At 43.6% G+C, this 26,869-nt stretch overlaps 1 protein-coding gene across 2 annotated transcripts in view; it reads left to right on the forward strand.

Annotated features, from left to right (window-relative positions):
• The first annotated feature begins 11 nt into the window (after positions 1-11).
• The window catches only part of mpv17 (mitochondrial inner membrane protein MPV17), a 38,231-nt gene continuing 11,373 nt past the window's right edge, over positions 12-26,869 (forward strand). The window contains 4 exon segments of one of the 2 annotated variants that reach the window (NM_001141325.1): positions 12-75; positions 817-902; positions 20,811-20,926; positions 25,884-25,976. In NM_001141325.1, coding sequence (NP_001134797.1) covers positions 830-902; positions 20,811-20,926; positions 25,884-25,976 — 282 coding nt within the window. In that variant the 5' untranslated portion in view covers positions 12-75; positions 817-829. 2 annotated transcript variants of the gene reach the window in all.

The following is a 26,869-nucleotide window of genomic DNA, read 5'->3' on the forward strand; positions in this document are numbered from 1 at the left end:
CTGTATTTGTTGTGGAAGTGACGTCGGTTAGAATAGTCTGTGTTGTGTTCTCAGTTGGGATCTGTATTAAGGAAGGCATGTAACAATTTTATTCTATCTTTTCGCTTTGTAACACTTTCATTGTCTGGTTGTACAGTTTTTATTACGTAGAAAGGATTAGCTTGACTATAATGTTACAGCTGGATGACAAGTTTCTTATCGGTGGCAGAGTAACGTTAGTGGCAGAACTCCAGAGAGTAGCTAAGTTAGCTAACGTTAGCTAATGAGGTTGCAAGGCTAGGATTAGGATGCTTTACGTCTGGTTGACTAGGAAACAGGGTTATGTTGAATAAATAAATCATATTTTCACTATCAGGATTACATTAAGTACCGCAAGTATGACTGCAGTAGCAGTAACTAGTTACAGTGTAGTAAAGTTGGCCAAATCCAATTTTGCTCCCTCCCCGGTGATCAGGTAATGTGGAGAACGTTATGTGAGCAGCACGTGCCATTCATCTGTCTGCCTGCCAGGCATTCCATTGCATAAACTGCAGAGTAGGCGAGCCTACATTTTCCATATGGCCGCAGTTACTTCGTCTGTGTTTTTAGTAAAGAAACGTTTGGCTGTCTACTTAATGATATCAAGAAACTGTACAGATATCACCCAACCATTAGCTGTTTTCAAAAGTCATAATATTGTCATAATGAAAATAGTCATGTCTCATATATCTAAAGTTATATATTGAACTACCAATGTCCACACACAATCAGTTGATGGCAAGGCATATGGGTTATGACTGGTTATAAGCGGTTCTGAATAGATTGTCTGTGTTCCAGCATAGAGCGGAGAATGGCGGGCCTGTGGAGATCCTACCAGTCTCTTATGACCAGGCATCCATGGACTGTCCAGATAATCACAGCCGGTATGAAAACACCCACAACACTAGGTTACATTACAGTGACTACACTATGTCCACTGTCCCCCTCTACAGCAAAGCCTCCGGCATAATTTCCACCAAAGATAGTCAATTTCCCCCAAAATGTTGTCTTAGGCTTTCACCTGATTTCAGCTGCTTCAACTTTTTCAGCTCTGATGTGAAATCCATCTCACAGACTGTGTCTGTCCAAATGTTTACAAATGCAATCCCCCTATTCCATGGTTTATGGATGAGAGCTCGTGGTCTGAATGGGGTTGTTCAATTTGTGCTGTACCCAAAAATGGAGCCCTGTCTGTATTCTGTAAATATTTGACATGTTCCCTGTTGATTCAGTGACAGTGTAGATTGTGGTTGCAAACATCATAGGAAGCACTGTGACTACTAATCAGAGGATCCAAGCTAATATGACTTCATTGATATTTTGATTAGGTTTTATTTTTTATGTAGGTGTGGAAATTGCCTTGAAGACAGGTAAATCATAATGTTCTCCTATATAGTTTTATTATGTCCTCTTGTAGAATATAGGTGTTTTTCCATTAAAATGCTGAAGTGTCTCATTAACCAACATTTACATGCCCTCACTGTGTTTTTTTTTCTGTTAACACAAGATGGCAGTGAAGAACAGTCTTTTCACTACCCCTATACTGTAGGTCCTTGGGATGATGCATATGTCAGGATTAGGTGCCAGCCTTGTTTTGATAGCCAATTAAATCTAATCAATATTTGTTCAGATATTTCACCCTGATTTGATAGGAATATTTGGCTGACTCGCTCCTCTATAACTTGTACTTCAGTGGTAGCCCAAGTCTATATTGTCACTGTCAGTGTAAAAAAGGCTTTGATATTGTCCTAATTTGTTACCTTGGTGTTTCTCCTCTCGGAGGCAAAGCTGTGTCCGTGTGACCGATAACGATTCAGAGTGGAAACGTCAACAACATCCCTATTTATACAACCACACGACAATGTGCTGCCACAGCTACATGAGACTGCCTGCCAAATCAACCTTTATGGGATGATGAAAACTGGACGCTGTTATGACTATTTTGTTTTCCACAGTAAGTAGGCCTAACTATCCAAACGACACAGTCCCCTTTTTTCCAAATCTGATCTCATGCCTCAACACTTTACTAGGAGGAACAATTGGCTAATTAGGGAAGGGCCACACCCCTGCCTTAGTCATTACCTCACTGATCGCATAAGGAGCGCCAGTGTCAAACCGCCCAGAAGCCTGGCAGTGGCAAAGCTGTCTTCTCTCTTTGCCATTATTAACAAAGGTGTGTTATGAGATTTCAATTTAATTGATCGTTGATATTCTTCTGGAATGTGTCCACACAGATTTGTAGGAGATATCCGGTACAGGGAAGACTGGTTGTAATAAGAACGCATTAGTGCCCTTCCTAGGCAGCTGGGTTAAGGGGTTGCAGGCAGAGTGAACATTTTATGTAATTAAGATGTCTGACTTGAAGAGTGACTCATCATCTTAGTTTTCACTGGAGAGAGAAGGGAGATGGTGTACTGGTTTACATTTAGCTACTGTAGCTGTGTGGAAATGCTGATTTGTATGTACTGTAGTGCACTGGAGACCTGATAAAGAGAGATAATGAGTGTGTGTTCTCCCCACTGAGGGGACCACCAGACCTCACAGACAAATGAAGATCTGCTCTAAAAAGGCAGAGACACAGCAACTGCAGACAAACCCAAACTTTTCTGACCTCTATTTAGCTTAGCTCTAGGTCTGCTTACCTATAGCCTGTAGGATACATGCAATTCAGTACCTGACATCAGTCAGTCAGTTGATGAATGGATTGATCAATGGATGAATGATTGAACAACGAACAAACTGAATGAGGAAAAAGGGAGATCTCAGGACACCAGTGAGCTATGGTAGCAGTAGCTGAATCCCAAAGTCAAGTTGTGAGTGTGGATCCTGAGAGGCACTCCTACCTGGAGGGGACGGGTCAGGCTGGGTTGGCTTCATCAGTTAAATGCCCCTGAGGGCTCAGTGGGTCCACTCCCTCCCCAGTGGAACAACCATCAGGCCCCAGGGGGAACGCCTGCCAACTCTCCCCCAGATCACTTCACTTAGCCTGGGCCACGTCAATCACCATCAGGCCCATTAGCCTCTATAGGCTCTGGCTCTCCCTCAAGGACGGGCCCCTAGAGCCGCAGCCAGCCAGCCTGCCAAGCTAGCTAGTGCTGAAATCAGCACTCTCAATAAAGGAGGGGAGATGAAGCTCGTTGGCACCTCTTGACTAGCTACGGGACCATGTCTCAGTGGGCATCAGATGGTGGCTACCAGCTAGATAGATATGGTATTAAAGTTTGGAGGAAAGATGTTTTTGTTGCACCTGTCCTGTGGTTTTATTGCTGAACACTCACAAAGGACCTTACAAAAGAGAAATGGTAGCTGTAAGAGGGTAGTATCTGGCTGTGTTTAAGGATGAGCTCATGTAGTGTTGATAAGCCCTGGGTTTCTCAAGGTTCATGGCTGTTCTGTTCTTAAAGGGCCAGTTATTACAATAAAGGTTTACAATGAAGGACACACTCCAGTCAAGATAGATCTAGGTTTATCTGATCTGTTAAGGTGTGCGCGCGTGTGTGTGTGTGTGTGTGTGTGTGTGTGTGTGTGTGTGTGTGTGTGTGTGTGTGTGTGTGTGTGTGTGTGTGTGTGTGTGTGTGTGTGTGTGTGTGTGTGTGTGTGTGTGTGTGTGTGTTATGTTAAGGTCAAGTTGTAGATGCTCCAGTAAAAGCACATAAAAGGTTCCACCCTCTTCCCAACTGCCTTATTAATTATTCCATGACATTTTAAGAAAAAGTTAGATCATACAAAGAGGGCTTGTCTGCCTTGGAATACATTATTATTAAGGCCCAATGTCCTTTTTAAAACATGATATTTGGCTGTGGGAGGTAGAGGCATGTCTGAGCTGACTTCAGGTGAAAGTTCCCTGCTCAGTGTGTCAAACATGAGTACCACAACACCTCACCCTCTTGCTGATGCAGCTGGAGGTTTGTAGACTTGGGCTCCACCATGGCCTGATTCTTAACCAATCTAGCCACATTTCGGTTCCTCCTCCCTGCAGATCTGAGAGCATAGGGTCCGCTCAGTTTTCTCCATGGTTTGATGGGGTGAGTGTGTGTGTCCTCTGTCCATCAATGTCCCCCTCAATGTCACACCCTGATCTGTTTCACCTGTCTTTGTGCTCGTCTCCACCCCCCTCCAGGTGTCGCCCATCTTCTTCATTATCCCCAGTGTATTTATACCTGTGTTCTCTGTATGTCTGTTGCCAGTTCGTCTTGTCAGGTCTTACCAGCGTGTTTTCCCGTCTCCCTGCTTTCTCAAGTTCTGTTTCCTAGTTTCCCCGGTTCTGACCATTTCTGCCTGCCCTGACTCCGAGCCTGCCGTTCTGTACCTGCCTGACTCTGACCCGTTTATGGACCTCTGCCTGTCCTGACCCCGAGCCTGCCGTTCTGTACCTGCCTGACTCTGACCTGTTTATGGACCTCTGCCTGTCCTTACCCCGAGCCTGCCTGCTGTTCTGTACCTTATTCACTCTGCCCTGGATTACAGACCTCTTCCTGCCTTTGACCTGTCTTTTGCCTGCCCCCTGTTTGGGTCAATAAACATCTGGGACTCTAGCTGTCTGCATCTGGGTCTTATCCTGAGTTCTGATACTCAGGTTGTGTTCCTTCGTGTCTCTCTGTCCTTCCATTCATTTCCTCCAAGAGAGGTGAAGGCCTTCTGACCCAGGCCCTGTATGTGTGTGTGCTCTAGTGTTTGTGTGTTGTTTGAGGAGTGGCCTGAGGGGCCAGTCAAGCTCACATTGCCCAGAACAAACTGTTTTTAAACCTGGTCATGTTCTCTGCTCACTCCTTAGTCCCCGCCGCACCACGCAGCGTCATCATTTGACAACGGCCAAGCTAAAAACAGAAGCACACTAAATCTGGAGCTCTGCCGTCAGTGGCTGGATGGGCTGTCTGTGTCGGCCGTGGTTCTCACACCTCACCGAGTCATGCAGCTCAACGCCTAGCCTGGTCATCCTGCATCTTAAACAGGATGCTGTTCTGGAGTTTAGAGGTGTACGCTTTGGCCCAGGTAGGGCTGCCTAGAAACAGGCTGGAGGTGTGGGCACTGGGCAGTGGTCTAATACGCTCCCATCTCTCCCTCTCTGTAGGGGAGGGGATTCTACCTCTCCATGGTGTCTCATCACCCCTTTCCCCTGTTATCTTTCTGTCCCATTGTCCACAGTCAGGGCTGCTCATCTCTGTTCCTCCTGATAAGTAGCATACACACCGCACACACAAACAGACCACACATACACATACACAGACTGTTTACTCCTTTATCTAGTAGGCCTACTGTCTGCCAAAAGTTGTTTACAAGAATCCACAATTTCCTCTGTTATGAACCTCCATGAAACCTGCTCTCTCTCCACATGTGTTGTATCTGTATGACTCTGTTCATTAACTGCTCGGTGAGAGCTGGCATTTATCTGACTCTTCAGACCTGCCAGTGAGAGAGTGTCACAAAGAGGAATGCTTTGAGGCTGAAATTGGCTTGTGCTCATATCTAACGAGATACGGGCGACTTTTGCTTACGCAGAGAGAACAAATTTGTGTTGCTTTGTCTCTTGTCGTGATGTCAACAAAGGCTAGAACACATTGGTCTGTGCCTGTATTGTTTGTTGTGCAGCGTATTGATGTAATTGTTTTTCCTCTCAGAAGTTTTCTAGTCAGAGACATGGAGAGGAGTCATCTTTTTTTGTTTAGCTTAATTTAGAAGCTGCATCATAACAAGTTAGGAGTCACCGTTTTCGCAACTCTTTGTCAAAAGCGGAAACAACCCCCCCCCCCATACTTTTTTTTGTAATCAATGGGTTTGTTTTTTTATCATCAACCAATCTCGCTCAGTCATATTCATCAATGCACCTCCTAAATCAAATGTTTGCATCCTCTGCTGTAGATTTCCCATATGAGCTGATCTCCGCAGAGACACGCGCGGCCGTTGTTTGTTTAAGCATGTATAAATAATGCATGTGTATGTTTGTCCCCCTTCCCGCGAGGGGATCGATGCCCCCAAGCCCAGCCAGACTCTGGACAGCGGAAGGGAATGGGACCTGTGACATTTCCAACAGATTGGAGGAGACGGCTCTGTCTTCTTGATTGGCACTCCCTGTGTGTGTTGACAGGAGGTCTCGCACGCACGTGCGATTCCATGCCAGCGTAGGCAAAAAATATGTTTGGTATCAGATTGTTCAGGCAATGGAAGTGGCCATTTTAGGCCCTTTTAGACCAAATCAAATCAAATCAAATGTATTTATATAGCCCTTTGTACATCAGCTGATATCTCAAAGTGCTGTACAGAAACCCAGCCTAAAACCCCAAACAGCAAGCAAAGCATGTGAAAGAAGCACGGTGGCTAGGAAAAACTCCCTAGGAAAAACTCCCTAGAAAGGCCAAAAACCTAGGAAGAAACCTAGAGAGGAACCAGGCTATGAGGGGTGGCCAGTCCTCTTCTGGCTGTGCAGGGTGGATATTATAACAGAACATGGTCAAGATGTTAAAATGTTCATAAATGACCAGCATGGTCAAATAATAATAATCATAGTAGTTGTCGAGGGTGCAACAAGCACGTCCGATGAACAGGTCAGGGTTCCATAGCCGCAGGCAGAACAGTTGAAGCTGGAGCAGCAGCACGGCCAGGTGGACTGGGGACAGCAAGGAGTCATCATACCAGGTAGTCCTGAGGCATGGTCCTAGGGCTCAGGTCCTCCGAGAGAAAGACAGAAAGAGAGAATTAGAGAGAGCATATTTAAATTCACACAGGACACCGGATAAGACAAGAGAAATACTCCAGATGTAACAGACTGACCCTAGCCCCCCGACACATAAACTACTGCAGCATAAATACTGGAGGCTGAGACAGGAGGGATCAGAAGACACTGTGGCCCCATCCGATGATACCCCGGACAGGGCCAAACAGGCAGGATATAACCCCACCCACTTTGCCAAAGCACAGCCCCCACACCACTAGAGGGATGTCTCCAACCACCAACTTACCGTCCTAAGACAAGGCCGAGTATAGCCCACAACGATCTCCGCCATGGCACAACCCAAGGGGGGGCGCCAACCCAGACAGGAAGACCACGTCAGTGACTCAACCCACTCAAGTGACGCACCCCTCCCATGGACGGCATGGAAGAACGCCAGTAAGCCAGTGACTCAGCCCCTGTAAAAGGGTTAGAGGCAGAGAATCCCAGTGGAAAGAGGGGAACCGGCAAGGCAGAGACAGCAAGGGCGGTTCGTTGCTCCAGCCTTTCCGTTCACCTTCACACTCCTGGGCCAGACTATACTTAATCATAGGACCTACTGAAGAGATAAGTCTTCAGTAAAGACTTAAAGGTTGAGACTGAGTCTGCGTCTCTCACATTGGTAGGCAGACCATTCCATAAAAATGGAGCTCTATAGGAGAAAGCCCTACCTCTAGCCGTTTGCTTAGAAATTCTAGGGACAATTAGGAGGCCTGCGTCTTGTGACCGTAGCGTACGTGTAGGTATGTACGGCAGGACCAAATCGGAAAGATAGGTAGGAGCAAGCCCATGTAATGCTTTGTAGGTTAGCAGTAAAACCTTGAAATCAGCCCTTGCCTTAACAGGAAGCCAGTGTAGGGAGGCTAGCACTGGAGTAATATGATCAAATTTTTTGGTTCTAGTCAGGATTCTAGCAGCCGTATTTAGCACTAACTGAAGTTTGTTTAGTGCTTTATCCGGGTAGCCGGAAAGTAGAGCATTGCAGTAGTCCAGCCTAGAAGTAACAAAAGCATGGATTAATTTTTCTGCGTCATTTTTGGACAGAAAGTTTCAGATTTTTGCAATGTTACGTAGATGGAAAAAAGCTGTCCTTGAAACAGTCTTGATATGTTCTTCAAAAGAGAGATCAGGGTCCAGAGTAACGCCGAGGTCCTTCACAGTTTTATTTGAGACAACTGTACAACCATCCAGATTAATTGTCAGATTCAACAGAAGATCTCTTTGTTTCTTGGGACCTAGAACAAGCATCTCTGTTTTGTCCGAGTTTAAAAGTAGAAAGTTTGCAGCCATCCACTTCTTTATGTCTGAAACACAGGCTTCTAGCGAGGGCAATTTTGGGGCTTCACCATGTTTCATTGAAATGTACAGCTGTGTGTCGTCCGCATAGCAGTGAAATTTAACATTATGTTTTCGAATGACATCCCCAAGAGGTAAAATATATAGTGAAAACAATAGTGGTCCTAAAACGGAACCTTGAGGAACACCGAAATTTACAATTGATTTATCAGAGGACAAACCATTCACAGAGACAAACTGATATCTTTCCGACAGATAAGATCTAAACCAGGCCAGAACTTGTCCATGTAGACCAATTTGGGTTTCCAATCTCTCCAAAAGAATGTGGTGATCGATGGTATCAAAAGCGGCACTAAGATCTAGGAGCACGAGGACAGATGCAGAGCTTCGGTCTGACGTCATTAAAAGGTCATTTACCACCTTCACAAGTGCAGTCTCAGTGCTATGATGGGGTCTAAAACCAGACTGAAGCGTTTCGTATACATTGTTTGTCTTCAGGAAGGCAGTGAGTTGCTGTGCAACAGCTTTTTCTAAAATCTTTGAGAGGAATGGAAGATTCGATATAGGCCGATAGTTTTTTATAATTTCTGGATCAAGATTCGGCTTTTTCAAGAGAGGCTTTATTACTGCCACTTTTAGTGAGCTTGGTACACATCCGGTGGATAGAGAGACGTTTATTATGTTCAACATAGGAGGGCCAAGCACAGGAAGCAGCTCTTTCAGTAGTTTAGTTGGAATAGGGTCCAGTATGCAGCTTGAGGGTTTGGAGGCCATTATTATTTTTATCATTGTGTCAAGAGATATAGTACTAAAACACTTTAGTATCTCCCTTGATCCTAGGTCCTGGCAGAGTTGTGTAGACTCAGGACAATGGAGCTTTGGAGGAATACCCAGATTTAAAGAAGAGTCTGTAATTTGCTTTCTAATGATCATGATCTTTTCCTCAAAGAAGTTCATAAATGTATTACTGCTGAAGTGAAAGCCATCCTCCATTTGCGAAGGCTGCTTTTTAGTTAGCTTTGCGACAGTATCAAAAAGAAATTTCGGATTGTTCTTATTTTCCTCAATTAAGTTGGAAAAATAGGATGATCGAGCAGCAGTGAGGGCTCTTCGATACTGCACGGTACTGTCTTTCCAAGCTAGTCGGAAGACTTCCAGTTTGGTGTGGCGCCATTTCCGTTCCAATTTTCTGGAAGCTTGCTTCAGAGCTCGTGTATTTTCTGTATACCAGGGAGCTAGTTTCTTATGACAGATGTTTTTAGTTTTTAGGGGTGCAACTGCATCTAGGGTATTGCGCAAGGTTAAATTGAGTTCCTCGGTTAGGTGGTTAACTGATTTTTGTCCTCTGACGTCCTTGGGTAGGCAGAGGCAGTCTGGAAGGGCATCAAGGAATCTTTGGGTTGTCTGAGAATTTATAGCACGACTTTTAATGCTCCTTGGTTGGGGTCTGAGCAGATTATTTCTTGCGATTGCAAACGTAATAAAATGGTGGTCCGATAGTCCAGGATTATGAGGAAAAACATTAAGATCCACAACATTTATTCCATGGGACAAAACTAGGTCCAGAGTATGACTGTGGCAGTGAGTAGGTCCAGAGACATGTTGGACAAAACCCACTGAGTCGATGATGGCTCCAAAAGCCTTTTGGAGTGGGTCTGTGGACTTTTCCATGTGAATGTTAAAGTCACCAAAAATTAGAATATTATCTGCTATGACTACAAGATCCGATAGGAATTCAGGGAACTCAGTGAGGAACACTGCATATGGCCCAGGAGGCCTGTAAACAGTAGCTATAAAAAGTGAGTGAGTAGGCTGCATAGATTTCATGACTAGAAGCTCAAAAGACGAAAACGTCATAGTTTTTTTTTTGTAAATTGAAATTTGCTATCGTAAATGTTAGCAACACCTCCGCCTTTGCCGGATGCACGGGGGTATGGTCACTAGTGTAACCAGGGGGTGAGGCCTCATTTAACACAGTAAATTCATCAGGCTTAAGCCATGTTTCAGTCAGGCCAATCACATCAAGATTATGATCAGTGATTAGTTCATTGACTATAACTGCCTTGGAAGTGAGGGATCTAACATTAAGTAACCCAATTTTGAGATGTGAGGTATCACAATCTCTTTCAATAATGGCAGGAATGGAGGAGGTCTTTATACTAGTGAGATTGCTAAAGCGAACACCGCCATTTTTAATTTTGCCCAACCTAGATCGAGGCACAGACACGGTCTCAATGGGGAAAGCTGAGCTGACTGTGCTAGTGGCAGACTCCACTAAGCTGGCAGGCTGGCTAACAGCCTGCTGCCTGGCCTGCACCCTATTTCATTGTGGAGCTAGAGGAGTTAGAGCCCTGTCTATGTTCGTAGATAAGATGAGAGCACCCCTCCAGCTAGGATGGAGTCCGTCACTCCTCAACAGGCCAGGCTTGGTCCTGTTTGTGGGTGAGTCCCAGAAGGAGGGCCAATTATCTACAAATTCTATCTTTTGGGAGGGGCAGAAACAGTTTTCAACCAGCGATTGAGTTGTGAGACTCTGCTGTAGAGCTCATCACTCCCCCTAACTGGGAGGGGGCCAGAGACAATTAATCGATGCCGACACATCTTTCTAGCTGATTTACACGCTGAAGCTATGTTGCGCTTGGTGACCTCTGACTGTTTCATCCTAACATCGTTGGTGCCGACGTGGATAACAATATCTCTATACTCTCTACACTCGCCAGTTTTAGCTTTAGCCAGCACCGTCTTTAGATTAGCCTAACGTCGGTAGCCCTGCCCCCTGGTAAACAGTGTATGATCGCTGGATGATTAGTTTTAAGTCTAATACTGCGGGTAATGGAGTCGCCAATGACTAGGGTTTTCAATTTGTCAGAGCTAATGGTGGGAGCCGTCGGCGTCTCAGACCCCACAACGGGAGGAGTAGAGACCAGAGAAGTCTCGGCCTCCGACTCGCTTAATGGGGAGAACCGGTTGAAAGTTTCTGTCGGCTGAATAAGCGACACCGGTTGAGCATTCCTACAGCGTTTCCCTCCAGAAGCCATGAGAAAGATGTCCGGCTGCGGGGACCGTGCGAGGGGGTTTATACTAACGTTACTATCTGTACTTACTGGTGGCACAGACGCTGTTTCATCCTTTCCTACACTGAAATTACCCTTGCCTAACGATTGCGTCTGAAGCTGGGCTTGCAGCACAGCTATCCTTGCCGTAAGGCGATCGTTCTCCTGTATATTATAAGTACAACGACTGCAATTAGAAGGCATCATGTTAATGTTACTTAGCTTCGGCTGTTTGAAGTCCTGACGAACCATGTCCAGATAATACCTCCGGGGTGAAAAAGTTGAATGAGGGAAAAAGTAAAAATATACGGTAATGAAAAAGTAAAAAACCGTCAGGTAGCAAAGTAAGATCGGCAACAAAACGCACAGCAGCGTAAACAAGTCTGCAAGTTGTGACCTCTGGCACTTTAGTCAGACTGCCAGACTGTGCACCACAGAGCCAATCAGGAGAGAATACATACAGGTCAACGGTGCCAATAGACCTATACATGCCTGCTATGATCCATGATTTGTACATGATACAGGCTACATCTTCGTGTCATTATAGTCCTTATAGTGTGCTCTCAAATATGGAGAATGTCAAGATTCAGAAATACAATTTTATCACATTCATTTATTCAACATTCAAAATATTATTAATGTATGGAAAGGACCCCTTTTGATTTAGCTTATTTTTACTCTTCAAACACGTCAAATTTCCACAATGCCCTCTCTGGTACTTTTAATGATATGATCCATTTTATACATAGAAGTTGACATTATAGGTCAGTGGTAGTCGTTAATATTTCTGATGGAGCCACTTTTGTAAAACAAAATCACTGGGCGAGCCACCGTAACAATCGGAGAATGGGGGTTGGGGGGGGGGTCAGAAAGTAAAAATGATTCATAGGCCTACTACATGATATGAAATGGATTCATGCATGATATTTAAGATACTATTAACATGGACTATCAAGCTATTTGAATCTCTGATTTTCTATTTTATGTCACTTGGGGGTATCAGCAACAAATATGTAAAAAATAATTTGATGTATCTTTGAATCTGACCTTATTGCCATTATCTCAATTAAAGTTATAGCACAAAGATATGTAAAATCAGGTAATGGCATATTTCAGTCTGAAGAAGGTATGCTTTGGAGTGATTGAAATGCATCGAAAGGATTGGAAGTTCAGCAAAACAAGGATAATGATGATCATCAAACAGTCTTTGTGTGTGATAGTTTGTAGTGAATCAATTAATTTCCCTTAGTCAAGCTATTCTATGCAGATTTATCACTCCCTTCTAACGAGTCCTGCACAGCAGGATTCCACGTGTTCCTGAGAGTCTCGGCCTTCAAGAATGGAGTGAGGTCATAATCAGTAATAGCTCCAACCATTCAGTCTTGAGCTACATTAGTAGGAAGAAAACTATATGAAGATGCACCAGAAGTGTTAGAAACCACTTTTACCGCTCCGTTAGCCGATATCGGGTTCTATGAACTCAACAGTGCATTCAGCTGACTACGGAAAACACTACATTCATTTAGAATATTGCTGCGAGCCGCCAATTACCGTAATTTCCGGACTATTGAGCGCACCTGAATATAAGCCGCACCCACTGAATTAAAAAAATATATATATTATTTTGAACATAAATAAGCCGCACATGTCTATAAGCCGCAGGTGCCTACCGGTACATTGAAACAAATTAACTTTACACAGGCTTTAACGAAACACGGCTTGTAACAAAAATAAATAGGCTTTAACGAAACACAGCTTGTAACAAAAAATTTAAAATTTGAGGTAAACAGTAGCCTATCAAGAAAGTCATTGGTCACTATCTTCCTCCTCCTGTGCACTGAAACCACTGAAGTCATCTCATTCGGTGTCGGAGTTGAATAGCCTCAGAATTGCTTCATCCGATATTGGATCGTTTTCATTGTCGCTCTCGTCACTTTCATCCGGAGGCAAATCCCCCGCTGAGCCCTCTTCAACACGCAGCAGTCCAGCCTTTCGAAACCCGTTGATGATAGTGGATTTTTTGACAATGCTCCACACTGTCAGGACCCACAAATTTGAAAGCGGGAAAAATCCATATATTAGCCGCGTCATTGTTTAAGCCGCGAGGTTCAAAGCGTGGGAAAAGGGTTGCGGCTTATAGTCCGGAATTTATGGTAAGTTGTCGACAGACGCAATGACTATGCTTGTTATAGGTCATTAACCAGTCACAGCCCCCCATTGGGATTGTACATTCAGCAAACCACCAGCAGAGTTCCCTTTGAATCCATTTTCTCATTCACTGTAATGGTGGAGCTCATAACATTTATCACGACTTCAGAATTAGCAGAGAGCCCTCTCTGGAAATGTGATGTCTTAAAATGAACAAAATCAAAAAAGATACTTTTGAGATATTTATATGAATATTTTTTATGTTGAATAAATAAATGTGAAAATGTGTATTTCAGAATCTAGACATACTCCATATGTTAGAGCACACGATAAGGCAGGGATATGCAACTAAATCCAGACGTGGGATTTAATAATTATAATCATTTTCACACTTCAAATTGACCACAACTAAGCCCAAAAAGAGATTGTATTTGAAAATAACAATAATTTCATACCTTGATTACATTGAGGCGTTTTATTTATTTGTGGGAATACTTGGGAACAGACTTTCAAAATATTTTTGTTGTTGTTGCTGAATTCCTGGTAATTTCCAGTATTATGTTTTTTCTCCCCCAAAACCAAAATTTGCTCGTCGGGCCACCTGTTACCGACCGCTACTATAAGGAGTATAATGACACCACGATATTGCCTGTATCATGTACGGATCATAGGGTCTTACAGGAGGCATGTATAGGTCTAAAAGGGCCTAAAATGGCCACTTTCATCATGATTTTCTCAAAAATGGTTTATGATACAAATGTAAAAAGTGTGTCAAACATCCTTCCTCCCAATGAAGTTACTATGTGAGAATTGCCTGAATAATCTGAGATACCCCAAAATAATTGTCTTTAAGCACCGTACACACACACACGCAGGACACGATCATGTCCCACTGAGGCCTATCTGGCAATGGCATACGTTTCCATCAGTCACTGAGGCCAGTGTCCATTGACTCCTCTCTTTCTCTCTCTCTTTTTCAGTCTCATTGATAAAATGACACCGTACAAGTCTCCCCCCCCTCTAGTGCAGAAGTATTTACAGAGCAAGGAGCTTCTGGAAGGTTTGACCTATCCTGTGTGACCCGGGCAGACACACTTCAGTGTGTCAGTAATCCCTACGTGTGGCAGTAAGGCCCTCCAAAGACAATGACTTACAGGACCAGTGTGTTTTAGGATGACTCATTCAGTCAGAGCTTTGTTGATGAGGCCAGAGGACAAAAGTGAACTTTTTAAGTGTTTTGTTTTATTGCATGTGACTTAATCAGCCCTTGCTAAATCACCTCAATGGATTTGGAGAGAAAAAAATATGAAATTGATTAATTATACATTTTTAAGATGCACATCTCTTTGGTTGTGAATGTGTAGGAAAATTGTCTTTATTGGATTTCAGTGCATGTATAAAATAAATGTATATTAATGGCTATATTGGTTAAATTGGATTAGTGCCTCTATCTAATGATATTAGCCTATTAGATGTGGTCTCATCTTGTTGACATATCATTGTGACCGCAAGACACTTGCTCACATGAACCTACACATTGTCACAAATGTACTACAACTGTGTAACATCCAAATTACACTTGCCCATCTTCTGAAAACATCAGAAGCCCTACCTCTTCAAAGAGTGTCTTAAACACTCTTCAGGGCAAGTACAACTAATTGTCGGACGAGCAGATTATAGATAAGTGGTCCTAATCAGGCAAAAATCACAATATCAAACAATTAGGCGACTCTGATCAGAATTGAATCAAACTGTCCTCCGGATGGGATGTATTGCCCAATGTCGTCCCAATCTCTGCAGAGCGCATCGCAGTAGAATTATTATATGCCTGCAGTGACAGGCAGGAGCGGTCTTTCAATCATGAAGTCGCGAGATAGGTTTTTGAGATCAAAGCAAGCTGCGTGTTCGGATTGTTGATATTCATTGCTAGTTAGTGAGTAATTTTCCTAGTTATAGCATGAATCGTGAATAATGTTGCGTGAGAAATTTAGACGCATAAATATCAAACCACCTCAAAAAATGCTAACCTCCCCTGTTATTATAATGGTGAGAGGTTAGCATGTCTTGGGGGTATGATATAAAATGCTAACCTCCCCTGTTATTATAATGGTGAGAGGTTAGCATGTCTTGGGGGTATGATATAAAATGCTAACCTCCCCTGTTATTATAATGGTGAGAGGTTAGCATGTCTTGGGGGTATGATATAAAATGCTAACCTCCCCTGTTATTATAATGGTGAGAGGTTAGCATGTCTTGGGGGTATGATGTTTGTGCGTGTCTGACTTTCTCATCATTATTCACGATTCATTCAGTATTATCCATAATCATGGTAGCATCCACATGAATGTAGAAGTGTTTAGAAACATATTCTATTCTTATTTACAATAAAAGTAACTCCAAAATGACACTACATTATTTACCATGAATTTGTACAGGGCACAAAATAATCTGAAACACAACCAAAACAAACAGCAAATGCATCCAACAAGTTTGTAGAGTCACAAGCTTGATGTAGTCATTGCGTGCTAGGAATATGGGACCAAATACTGAACTTTTGACTACCTCAATACACATGTAAATGAATTTGTCCCAATACTTTTGGTCCCCTAAAATGGGGAGACTATGTACAAAATGTGCTGTAATTTCTAAGGAGTTCACCCGATATGGATGAAAATACCCTCAAATTAAAGCTGACAGCCTGAACTTTAACCTCATAGTCATTGTATCATTTCAGATCCAACATGCTGAGTACAGAGCCAAAACAACAAAAAATGTGACACTGGCTCAATACTTTTGGAGCTCACTGTATGTTTGATACAGTAGCCTATCAGTGCAGTATTTTACTTTGTGCGGGGTTAAGTGCCTTGCTCAAGCCCACAACGACAGGAGATATAATACTTGGATCAGAGACCAGAAGTCTTCTGTTGTCAGTACCAGTGATAATAAGTAGTTCCTTGCACGATACAACACAACTTTACGTCATTGTTTTGGCCCATGGTGTAACAGATTATTTCATTTTTGGGGGACAGGCAACTTGAGTTTGTACTTCGGACAAGTAGAAAAAATCAGTCCTGCTTGTCCGATATACAAGTGGCTAAAAAAGTTATTGTCAATCACTTGCCTTTCATGAACTAACACTCGCACTTGACAATTTTGTTTCTCACCGACTTTGCTGATATCTACTTTATTGAGGAAAAATGTTCTTACTATTACTGAGATATGTGGTTGTTCCACCTAGCTATCTTAAAGGGAAGGTTGCACAATATATTTCCACAAATCTAACAACGTAGATTGATGATATTCCATCTAAACAGTTTATCCCCCCCTTAAAATTTAATTTCTGTTTTCACAATTTGAATTACATTTATCAAATACTCATATACCAACAATACATTGCGGCTTTGGCGCAAGAGAAGAACTGGTGGTGGTGGCAGTGCACTGGTTACCGGCATGCATGTTTGGTCGAAATGTGAGTAGCTAGATGGGAAGGAAGTCCTACCGCTTTCGGGCAGACTGGGTCAGGGGAACTTCAGTCATATGCGGACCTCACTTATACAATTACAACGGTGACCAACAGTGGAAGAGTGGACTCAACATGAAGCTGAAGCTAAGAATCGGTTCTTTGGCCACAATCAATGTAGGCTCCAAGTCCACTGATGCCACCGGTGTTACTTACAGCACCACGGCGGGCGGCTTCGGTGATGGATGTGAATCGGGTAAGCAGGTATTAAAGTGCCCAAAGAGTTGTCATGTTATGTCACTAGTAGATTATAAAACACGAAGATAGCCAGCTATCTAAGTGCACCGGGCCATTCAAAATGAACTGGCCCACTCACATGGATCTAGCATGGTGTTTGGGGACGGAATAAGCTAGCCCAATATTGTACTAAAGGAGCCTAATGTTACTCCTTAGTCCAAGGACCTTACATGTTCTGTTTAAAGGGCGTATTGGGTCTGGAAGCTCAATAACCAAATACTCCATCTAAATGTGGTAAGGTTCTAGAAACAAAAATCCCACTACTTTTCATATCACATCAAAATCATTTCCCAAATGCGAAATACGTACTGTAGACTGTTTTAACACAGTTGCAACCGATACCATTTTTCAGTGACGACACGTTTGTGGCGTCAGTCTTCCGTTTACACACATGTTCGGAGACGCAGATAGCTAATTAGCACAGGTAGTCCACTCTGTCTTCTGTCTGTTTTCTGTAAACAAGCTCTGTAACATGGACATTTGGCTGTGTGGGAAACCTAACCATATAAAGGTGTGATTGAATTTAATGTTTTGTTTTTTGAAAATGATTTCTCGCCGATATGAAAGATTTTATTTTATTTGTTTATTTTATTTAACCTTTTATTTAAATAGGCAAGCCAGTTAAGAACAAATTCTTATTTACAAAGACGGCCTACCAAAAGGCAAATGGTCGCCTGCGTGGACGGGGGATTAAAAATGTGAAATAAATAAATAATAAATATAGGACGAAATACACATCACGACAAGAGAGACAACACAACACTATATAAAGAGAGACCTAAGACGACAACATAGCAAGGCAGCAACACATGACAACACAGCATGGTAGCAACACAACATGACAAAAACATGGTAGCAGCACAAAACATGGTACAAACATTATTGAGCACAGACAACAGCGCAAAGGGCAAGAAGGTAGAGACAACAATACATTATACAAAGCAGCCACAACTGTCAGTAAGTGTCCATAATTGAGGCTTTGAATGAAGAGATTAACAAAAAACTGTTCCAGTTTGAGTGTTTGTTGCAGCTTGTTCCAGTCGCTAGCTGCAGCGAACTGAAAAGAGGAGTGACCCAGGGATGTGTGTGCTTTGAGGACCTTTAACAGAATGTGACTGGCAGAACAGGTATTGTATGTGGAGGATGAGGGCTGCAGTAGATATCTCAGATAGGGGGGAGTGAGGCCTAAGAGGGTTTTATAAATAAGCATCAACCAGTGGGTCTTGCAACGGGTATACAGAGATTACCAGTTTACAGAGGGGTATAGAGTGCAGTGATGTGTCCTATAAGGAGCATTGGTGGCAAATCTGATGGCCGAATGGTAAAGAACATCTAGCCGCTCGAGAACACCCTTACCTGCCGATCTATAAATTACATCTCCGTAATCTAGCATGGGTAGGATGGTCATCTGAATCAGGGTTAGTTTTGCAGCAGGGGTGAAAGAGGAGCGATTATGATAGAGGAGACCAAGTCTAGATTTAACCTAAGCCTGCAGCTTTGATATGTGCTGAGAGAAGGACAGTGTACCGTATAGCCATACTCCCAAGTACTTATATGAGATGACTACCTCAAGCTCTAAACCCTCAGAGGTTTTGGAGGTGTTCAGAACAAGGTTAAGGTTAGAGAAAGCTTGTTGGACACTAAGAAAGCTTTGTTGTAGAGCATTTAACACAAAATCCAGGGAGGGGCCAGCTGGGTATAAGACTATCGTCTGCATATAAATGGATGAGAGAGCTTCCTACTGCCTGAGCTATGTTGTTGATGTAAATTGAGAAGAGCGTGGGGTCTAGGATCGAGCCTTGGGGTACTCCCTTGGTTACAGGCAGTGGCTGAAACAGCTAAGATCCGTACAGCAAGCGATGCATGTTATTGTTCAGACCGAATGTCACGGCTCTCAACAAACAGTAGTTACGGTCTTGTCCCATCGCTGCAACTCCCCTACGGACTCGGGAAAGGCAAAGGTCGAGAGCCATGCGTCCTCCGAAACACAACTCTGCCAAGCCACACTGCTTCTTGACACACTGCTCACTTAACCCTGAAGCCAGCCACACCAATGTGTCGGAGGAAACACCGTCCAGCTGGCAACTGCTGTCAGCTTGCAGGAGCCCGGCCCTCCACAAGGAGTCGCTAGAGCGCAATGGGACAAGGATATCCCAGCCGGCCCGCCCCTAACCCAGACAACGCTGGGCCAATTATGCGCCACCTCAGTCATGATCAAGGGCTGGGAATAAGCTAGCTAGCTACAACAACTCCATCAACAGAATACTGCACGTTTTGTGGAAATTAATGGTGAAATACCAATCGGATTAATTGTTTATTTCAAGTATTGTCTTTATTTTTGCTGAATTGCTTGATCTTCATTGGCCAATATAACTTGCAGGATATCATGGTAGCCAATGTTTGTGTTAGCCATTTACCTGGATTTACTGCTGCAAGCTAATAGTAGCACTCAGGTAAGCATGTGGCTAGCTGTACCTACCATTGGCCAACAACAGAGTTTTAGCCAGTTTGGTTATAGACGTTCAGTGTCTACTGTGATGGTAAAGGTTTATCTTGATTTTGTGTAACAGTAAACAAATGCTGATGTGCTGAACTCATAAGTGATGCGTTTCAAGGCTGTTAGTGGTTAGCTAGTAGGGGTAACGTAAGCCAGCATGGGTGTGAAAGGGACTATGCTAAAAGCCTGCATGTTATATGTGGTAAAAATGTTTTTTTGCTGATACAGAATAAAGAACGCACAGGATATGCTCATATCATAAGTTGGCTTTATTCAGCGTGTCAAAATATTTTTCTAAAACAGTAGGAGGACGAGGTATGATGTGGACACTCTTCTTCACTCCTGCTGTGTATTCCCTTGTGTTCTTCTCTTGACGTCACTTTTCCAAATGCTTTCCCATCATGCCTTTGGTCAAATTTCAATATAAATGTCTCCCAAAATACAAGTGTAAAGTGATATGTCGTGTTGGGACTTTTAGTTGGAAGGATGAAACAAGGGGTCTCCTGAGTGGCGCAGGGGTCTAAGGCACTGCATCTCAGTGCTTGAGGCGTCACTACAGACACCATGGTTTGATTCCAGGCTGTTTCACAGTCCCATAGGGCTGCGCACAATTGTCCCAGTGTCTTCCGTGTTTGGCCGGTGTAGGTCAAACAATTTGTTCTTAACTGACTTGCCTAGTTAAATATAGGTTAAATAAAATATATATATATATTTTTAAATCAATGTTTAACAGCAACCTAATTCTGCAATCTTCCTTTTAAGATGAATGCACTAACTGTAAGTCTCTCTGGGTAAGAGCGTAGGCGAAATAACTCAAATGTAAATGTAACAGTCTTTGTAAGGAGTGGACATGTGTAGAGTATGACAAATGCCCAGTCAACCATTCCTCTGCACCAGTGTAACTACAGTATATTTAGGTCTCAAAACCATAGAGATGTATTATAGAACACTCATTAAAACAATTATAACAGTAGTGGTGAATGTGGTGAGTCAATGTTGATTCTTTTTAGGTACATTATGTTTGATAATCATCAGTTGTGATGTCTGATGTTATCAGTAAAGCAGAGAGGCAGGGGGCTTGTCTTGGAACCATGTGAAGGTCTGTAGGTATACAGGGGATTAATGGTTAATGGGGGCTGATGTCTTTGAATGGGCTTCTACTGCTTTTTCTGTCGTTGGCACCATCACAGGTTGGCATGTGTCTGTCTAAGCACGTGTCCCCTGGCTGCTGGCACAGAGCAGCGGATGACCAGATCCCAATGATCTTCTCTGTTACTCACTCTCTCACTTCCTCTCACCTCCCTCCCACTTTTCTCTCCCCTCTCTCTCCTACAGGCACGCTGGTGGGGGTGGGTGATGTCATCTCCCAGCAGGTGCTTGAGAGGCGGGGTCTGGCCAATCACAACGTGACACGGACGGCCAAGATGATGAGCATCGGATTCTTCTTCGTCGTGAGTCCTCCTCTTCCTCACTCTTCTCTTTTAACTCACTGTCTCACCTCAAAGGACTGGTTAGTTCCAGTGTATCAGTCTTGACTTCACTTTTACTACACACATGCATATTGGGTTGTGCTCTCTCTCTCACTCACTCACTCACTCACTCACTCACTCACTCACTCACTCACTCACTCACTCTCTCTCACACACACACACACACAGGAGAGGAGGTTTGTTTGTGGTCATGTTAAATGGAGAGGATCATTGTGCTGTCACAAACACTCCATTGGCCAGCTGTTATATGGGAACAGATCTGTGACTGTGCGTCAATAGCAGCCACAAGTAGGTATGAGTAGGTCTCTGAAGGAGTGAGAGAACAGCTGGGAAGCGTGGGCTCAAATCAAATCACATTTGCTTTGTCACATGTTTCTTAAACAACAGGTGTAGACTAACAGTGAAATGCTTACTTAAGGGCCCTTCCCAACAATGTAGAGAGAAAGAAAATAGAGAAATAATAGAAAAGTAGTTACACGTAATAATAAATACACAATGAGTAACGATGTCTTGGCCATACATTGCATTCAGAAATATTTAGACCGCTTGACATTTTCCACATGTTGTTAGGTTACAGCCTTATTCTAAAATGGATTACATTGTCTCCCCCCCCAGCCCCCCCCCCCCCCGTCATCAATCTATACACAATATCCCATAATGACAAAGCAAAAACAGGTTTTTAGATATTTTTGCTAATTCATTCAAAATAAAAAACTGAAATTTCACATTTACATAAGTATTCAGACCCTTTACTTAGTACTTTGTTGAAGCACCTTTGGCAGCGATTACAGCCTTGAGTCTTCTTGGCTATGACGCTACAAGCTTGGCACACCAGAATTTGGGGAGTTTCTCCCATTCTTCTCTGCAGATCCTCTCAAGCTCTGTCAGGTTGGATGGGGAGCGTTGCTGCACAGCTATTTTCAAGTCTCTCCAGAGATGTTTGATCGGGTTCAAGTCCGGCCACTCAAAGACATTTAGAGACTTGACCCGAAGCCACTCCTGCGTTGTCTTGGCTGTGTGCTTAGGGTCATTGTCCTGTTGGAAGGTAAACTTTTGCCCCAGTCTGAGGTCCTGAGCCCTGTGGAGCAGGTTTTCATCAATGATCTCTCTGTACTTTGTTCTGTTCATCTTTCCCTCGATCCTGACTAGTCTCCCAGTCTCTGCGGCTGAAAAACATCCCCACAGCATGATGCGGACACCACCATGCTTCACCGTAGGGATGGTGCCAGGTTACCTCCAGAAGTGACGTTTTGCATTCAGGCCAAAGAGTTCAATCTTGATTTCATAAGACCAGAGAATCTTGTTTCTAATGGTCTTAGAGTCTTTAGGTGCCTTTTGGAAAACTCCAAGTGGGCTGTCATGTGCCTTTTTACTGAGGAGTGGCTTCCGTCTGGCCACTCTACCATAAAGGCCTGATTGGAGTGCTGCAGAGATGGTTATTCTCCCAGAAGGTTCTCCTATCTCCACAGCGGAACTCTAGAGCTCTATCGGAGTGACCATCGGGTTCTTGGTCACCTCCCTGACCAAGGCCCTTCTCCCCCAATTGCTCAGTTTGGCCGGGCGGCCAGGTCTAGGAAGAGTCTTGGTGGTTCCAAACTTATTCCAGGCCACTGTGTTCTTGGGGATCTTCAATGCTGCAGAAATGTTTTGGTACTCTTCCCCAGTTCTGTGCCTTGACCCAATCCTGTCTCTGAGCTCTACGGACAATTCCTTCGACCTCATGGCATGTTTTTTGCTCTGACATGCACTGTCAACTGTGGGACCATATATAGACAGGTGTGTGCCTTTACAATCAATTGAATTTACCACAGGTGGACTCCGATCAAGTTATAGAAACATCTCAAGGATGATCAATGGAAACAGGATACACCTGAGCTCAATTTTGAGTCTCATAACCAAGGGTCTGAATACTTATGTAAATAAGGTATTTCTAGGTCCTGTGTGGTTCAGTAGGTAGAGCCAGGGTTGGGGGTTCAATTCCCACGGGGTACAAGTACAAATTAAATTAAAAAATAAAACATCAAATAAAGGTATTTCTGTTACATTTTTTATAAACTTGCCCAAATTTCTAAAAACCTGTTTTCACTTTGTCATTATGGGGTATTGTGTATAGATTGATGAGGAAAATGTTTTATTTAAAACATTTTAGAATAAGGCTGTAACCTAACAAAATGTGGAAAAAGTCAAGGGTCTAAATACTTCCCGAATGCACTGTACCAGTTCCGAGTCAATGTGTAGGGGTACAAGGTAATTGAGGTAGATATGTACATATAACTAGAAATAAAGACTTGGGAACAGGATGGATAATAAACAGTAGCAGCAGCGTATGTGATGAGTCCCCCCCAAAAATTGTGCTAAAACGGTCAATGCAGATAACCAAATTGCCTCCCGGACTAACTATTTAATAGTCTTATGGCTTGGGGGTAGAATCTGTTCAGGGTTCTGTTGGTTCCAGATTTGGCGCATCGGTACCGGTTGTGTGCCTGGAGTCTTTGACAGTTTTTAGGGCCTTCCTCCGACACCACCTAGTATAGAGGTCCTGGATGGCAGGGAGCTCGGCCCCAGGGACGTACTGGGCCGTTCGCACTACCCTCTGTAGCACCTTGCGATCGGATGCCGAGCAGTTGCCATACAAAGCGGTGATGCCGCCAGTCAAGATGCTCTCAATGGTTCAGCTGTAGAACTTTTTGAGGATCTGAGGACCCTTACCATCTTCACGACTGTGTTGGTGTGTGTGGACCATTTATAGATTCTTAGACTTTAAACTCTCAAACCGCTCCACTACAGCCCGTCAATGTGAATGGGGGCATGTTCGGCCCTCCATTTCCTGTAGTCCACAATCAACTCCTTTGTCTTACTGACGTTGAGGGAGAGGTTGTTGTCTCAGACCTTCTTCCTATAGGCTGTCTCATCATCGTCGGTGATCAGGCCTCCCACCGTTGTGTCGTCAGCAAACTAAATTATGGTGTTGGAGTCATGCATAGCCGCAGTCGTGGGTGAACAGGAAGTACAGGAGGACAATAAGCACACACCCCTGAGTGGCCATTTTGTTGAGGGTCAGCTTGGTGGATGTGTTGTTGCCTACCCTTACGACCTGGGAGTGGCCCGTCAGGAAGTCCAGCCTCCAGTTGCAGAGGGAGGTGATTAATCCCAGGGACCTTAGCTTAGTGATGAGCTTGGAGGGCACTATGGTGTTGAACGCTGAACTCTAGTCAATAAACAGCATTCTCACATAGGTGTTCCTTTTGTCCAGGTGGGAGAAGGTAGTGTAGAGTGCAATAGAAATTGCGTCATCTGTGGATCTGTTGGGGCAGTATTTCAAATTAGAGTGGGTCCAGGCTGTCTGGGGTGATACTGTTGATGTGAGCCATGACCAGCCTTTTGAAGCATTTCATGGCTACAGATGTGAGTGCTACGGGGCGATAGTCATTTAGGTTACCTTGGCTACAGGTTACCTTGGCGTTCTTGGGACTATGGTGGCACAGGGACTATGGTGGTCTGCTTGAAATGTAAGTATTACAGACTGGGTCACGGAGAGGTTGAAAATGTCAGTGAAGACACTTGCCTGCAGCTTTGTGAATGTTAACCTGTTTAAAGGTATTACTCATATTGGCTACGGAGATCGTTATCACACAGTCGTACGGAACAGCTGGTGCTCTTATGCATGGTTCAGTGTTGCTTGCCTCGAAGCGAGCATAGAAGGCATTTAGCTCTTCTGGTTAGCTTGGGTCCCTGGGAAGCTCCCTGCTATTTTTCCCTTTGTAATCTGTGATAGTGTGCAAGCCCTGCCACATCCGATGAGCGTCAGATCCGCCATAGTTGGATTTGATCTTAGTCCTGTATTGACGCTTTGCCTGTTTGATGGCTCGTGGGAGGTCATAGCGGGATTTCTTACAAGCATCCAGATTAGTGTCCCGCTCCTTAAAAGCGGCAGCTCTAGCCTTTAGCTCAGTGCGGCCGTTGCCTGTAATCCATGGTTTATGGTTGGGGTATGTGCTAAACTGTCATCAAGGCAAAGGGTGGCTACTTTGAAGAATCTCATATAAAATATATTTTGATTTGCTTAACACTTTTTTTTTTTGGTAACTACATGATTCCATATGGGTTATTTCATAGTTTTGATGTCTTCACTATTATTCTACAATGTAGAAAATAGTAAAAAATAAAGAAAAACCCTTGAATGAGTAGGTGTTCTAAAACTTTTGACAGGTAGTGTACATATTACCTCAAATACCTCGACTATTCGGTGCCCCCACATATTGACTCTGTACCGGTACTACCTGTATATAGCTTCGCTACTGTTATTTTACTACTGCACTTTAATTATTTGTTACTTTTATTTTTTACTGATCTATTTTTTTCTTAACACTTATTTTTCTAAAAACTGCATTATTGGTTAAGGGCTTGTAAGTAAGCATTTCACTAACACCTGTTGTATTCGGCGCATGTGACAAATACAATTGTATTTAATTTGATTTGACCCAAGGACCACCCAAGGCCAGGCCACAGCACCAAGGTTCCTAGACACGCCACACACAGATGTTCCCTCTCAAACACTCCTTCTCACAGACTAGGTGACATGACTGACATGACAGAAAGCTGAGGAACTCTGTTAGTGTGTGTGTGTGTGTGTGTGTGTGTGTGTGTGTGTGTGTGTGTGTGTGTGTGTGTGTGTGTGTGTGTGTGTGTGTGTGTGTGTGCGCCTTTTTTCAATTATTGATTTGGAATGTCAGTTTACTTCCTGAATTGACTGACTTCAATTTGAATTGACACCAACCCTGTTGCTGTCTTACATATTTGTTTCCGGAATGTTCTGAAAGCATAATCATTTTTCATGATTGATTCCTGCTGTTACGCCATCAGTCTTTTCATGATGAATCTGTGTAAAGTATCCTGATTGTTCTTTTTTCAACCCCAGGGCCCTGCAATAGGTGGCTGGTACAAGGTTCTGGACAAGCTGGTCACTGGTGGGACTAAAAGTGCTGCCATGAAGAAAATGCTTGTCGATCAGGTGAGGGGCATCTGGGTGGCTGCAATGAAGTAAAAAAAATAAAAAATTCAGCTCTACCAGCCAGTTTACATGAATAGATCATTTAACATGGTTTATATTGCTTTAGGTAAGTTCTCTGTCGTCTAATGGGCTGGTTATTAACCCTTGCATATGACTCCTCTACTTACAAATCTTACATCAACAAACATTCCAAATATGAATGGACCCCAGGTTAAGGCGCCATCAAAAATGCCTGTCACTGTGGTGCCAGCCAGAGCTGAGTGAATAGGTGTGACATTCATCAGAGGAATCTATTTCTGCCTGTTCCCCTAAAGGTTGAAGCCCCCTTCAGCGTCTGTCAACCAATCCCTGCATTGACAGGTGGGGGAACAAACGCCTGCTTGCATAATACGCAGCTAACATGATTTGGGATCTGTGAAAGCACAGGATTAGAGAGGACAATGAGAGGCGAGCACCGCGCGGCCCTCTCCTGGATGAGGGATTAGTGTACACTCTGAAGGATGCACACTCCGTGCTCTCGTTTCACTGCACAGCTATTTTCACACACAAAACAGCGATTCCAGAGCAAATTTGAGATCTTAAAGACCCACTCCCCCCCCCACCCCAAAAAAATATGATGTCCTGTCACTATACACTCAGTGGCCAGTTTGTTAGGTACACCCATCTAGTACCGGGTCAGACCACCCTTTGCCTCCAGAACAGCCTGAATTCTCTGGGGCACGGATTCTACAAGGTGTGGCATTCAAACGTTGCTCAATTAGTATCAATGGACCTAACGTGTGCCAGGAAAACATTCCTCACACCATTACACCACCGCCACCAGCCTGCTACCGTTAACACCAGGCAGGATGGGACCATGGATTAATGCCGCTTACGCCAAATCCTGACTCTGC

The sequence above is a fragment of the Salmo salar genome, chromosome ssa06 (genome assembly GCF_905237065.1).
Source record: "Salmo salar chromosome ssa06, Ssal_v3.1, whole genome shotgun sequence".
NCBI lineage: Eukaryota > Metazoa > Chordata > Actinopteri > Salmoniformes > Salmonidae > Salmo > Salmo salar.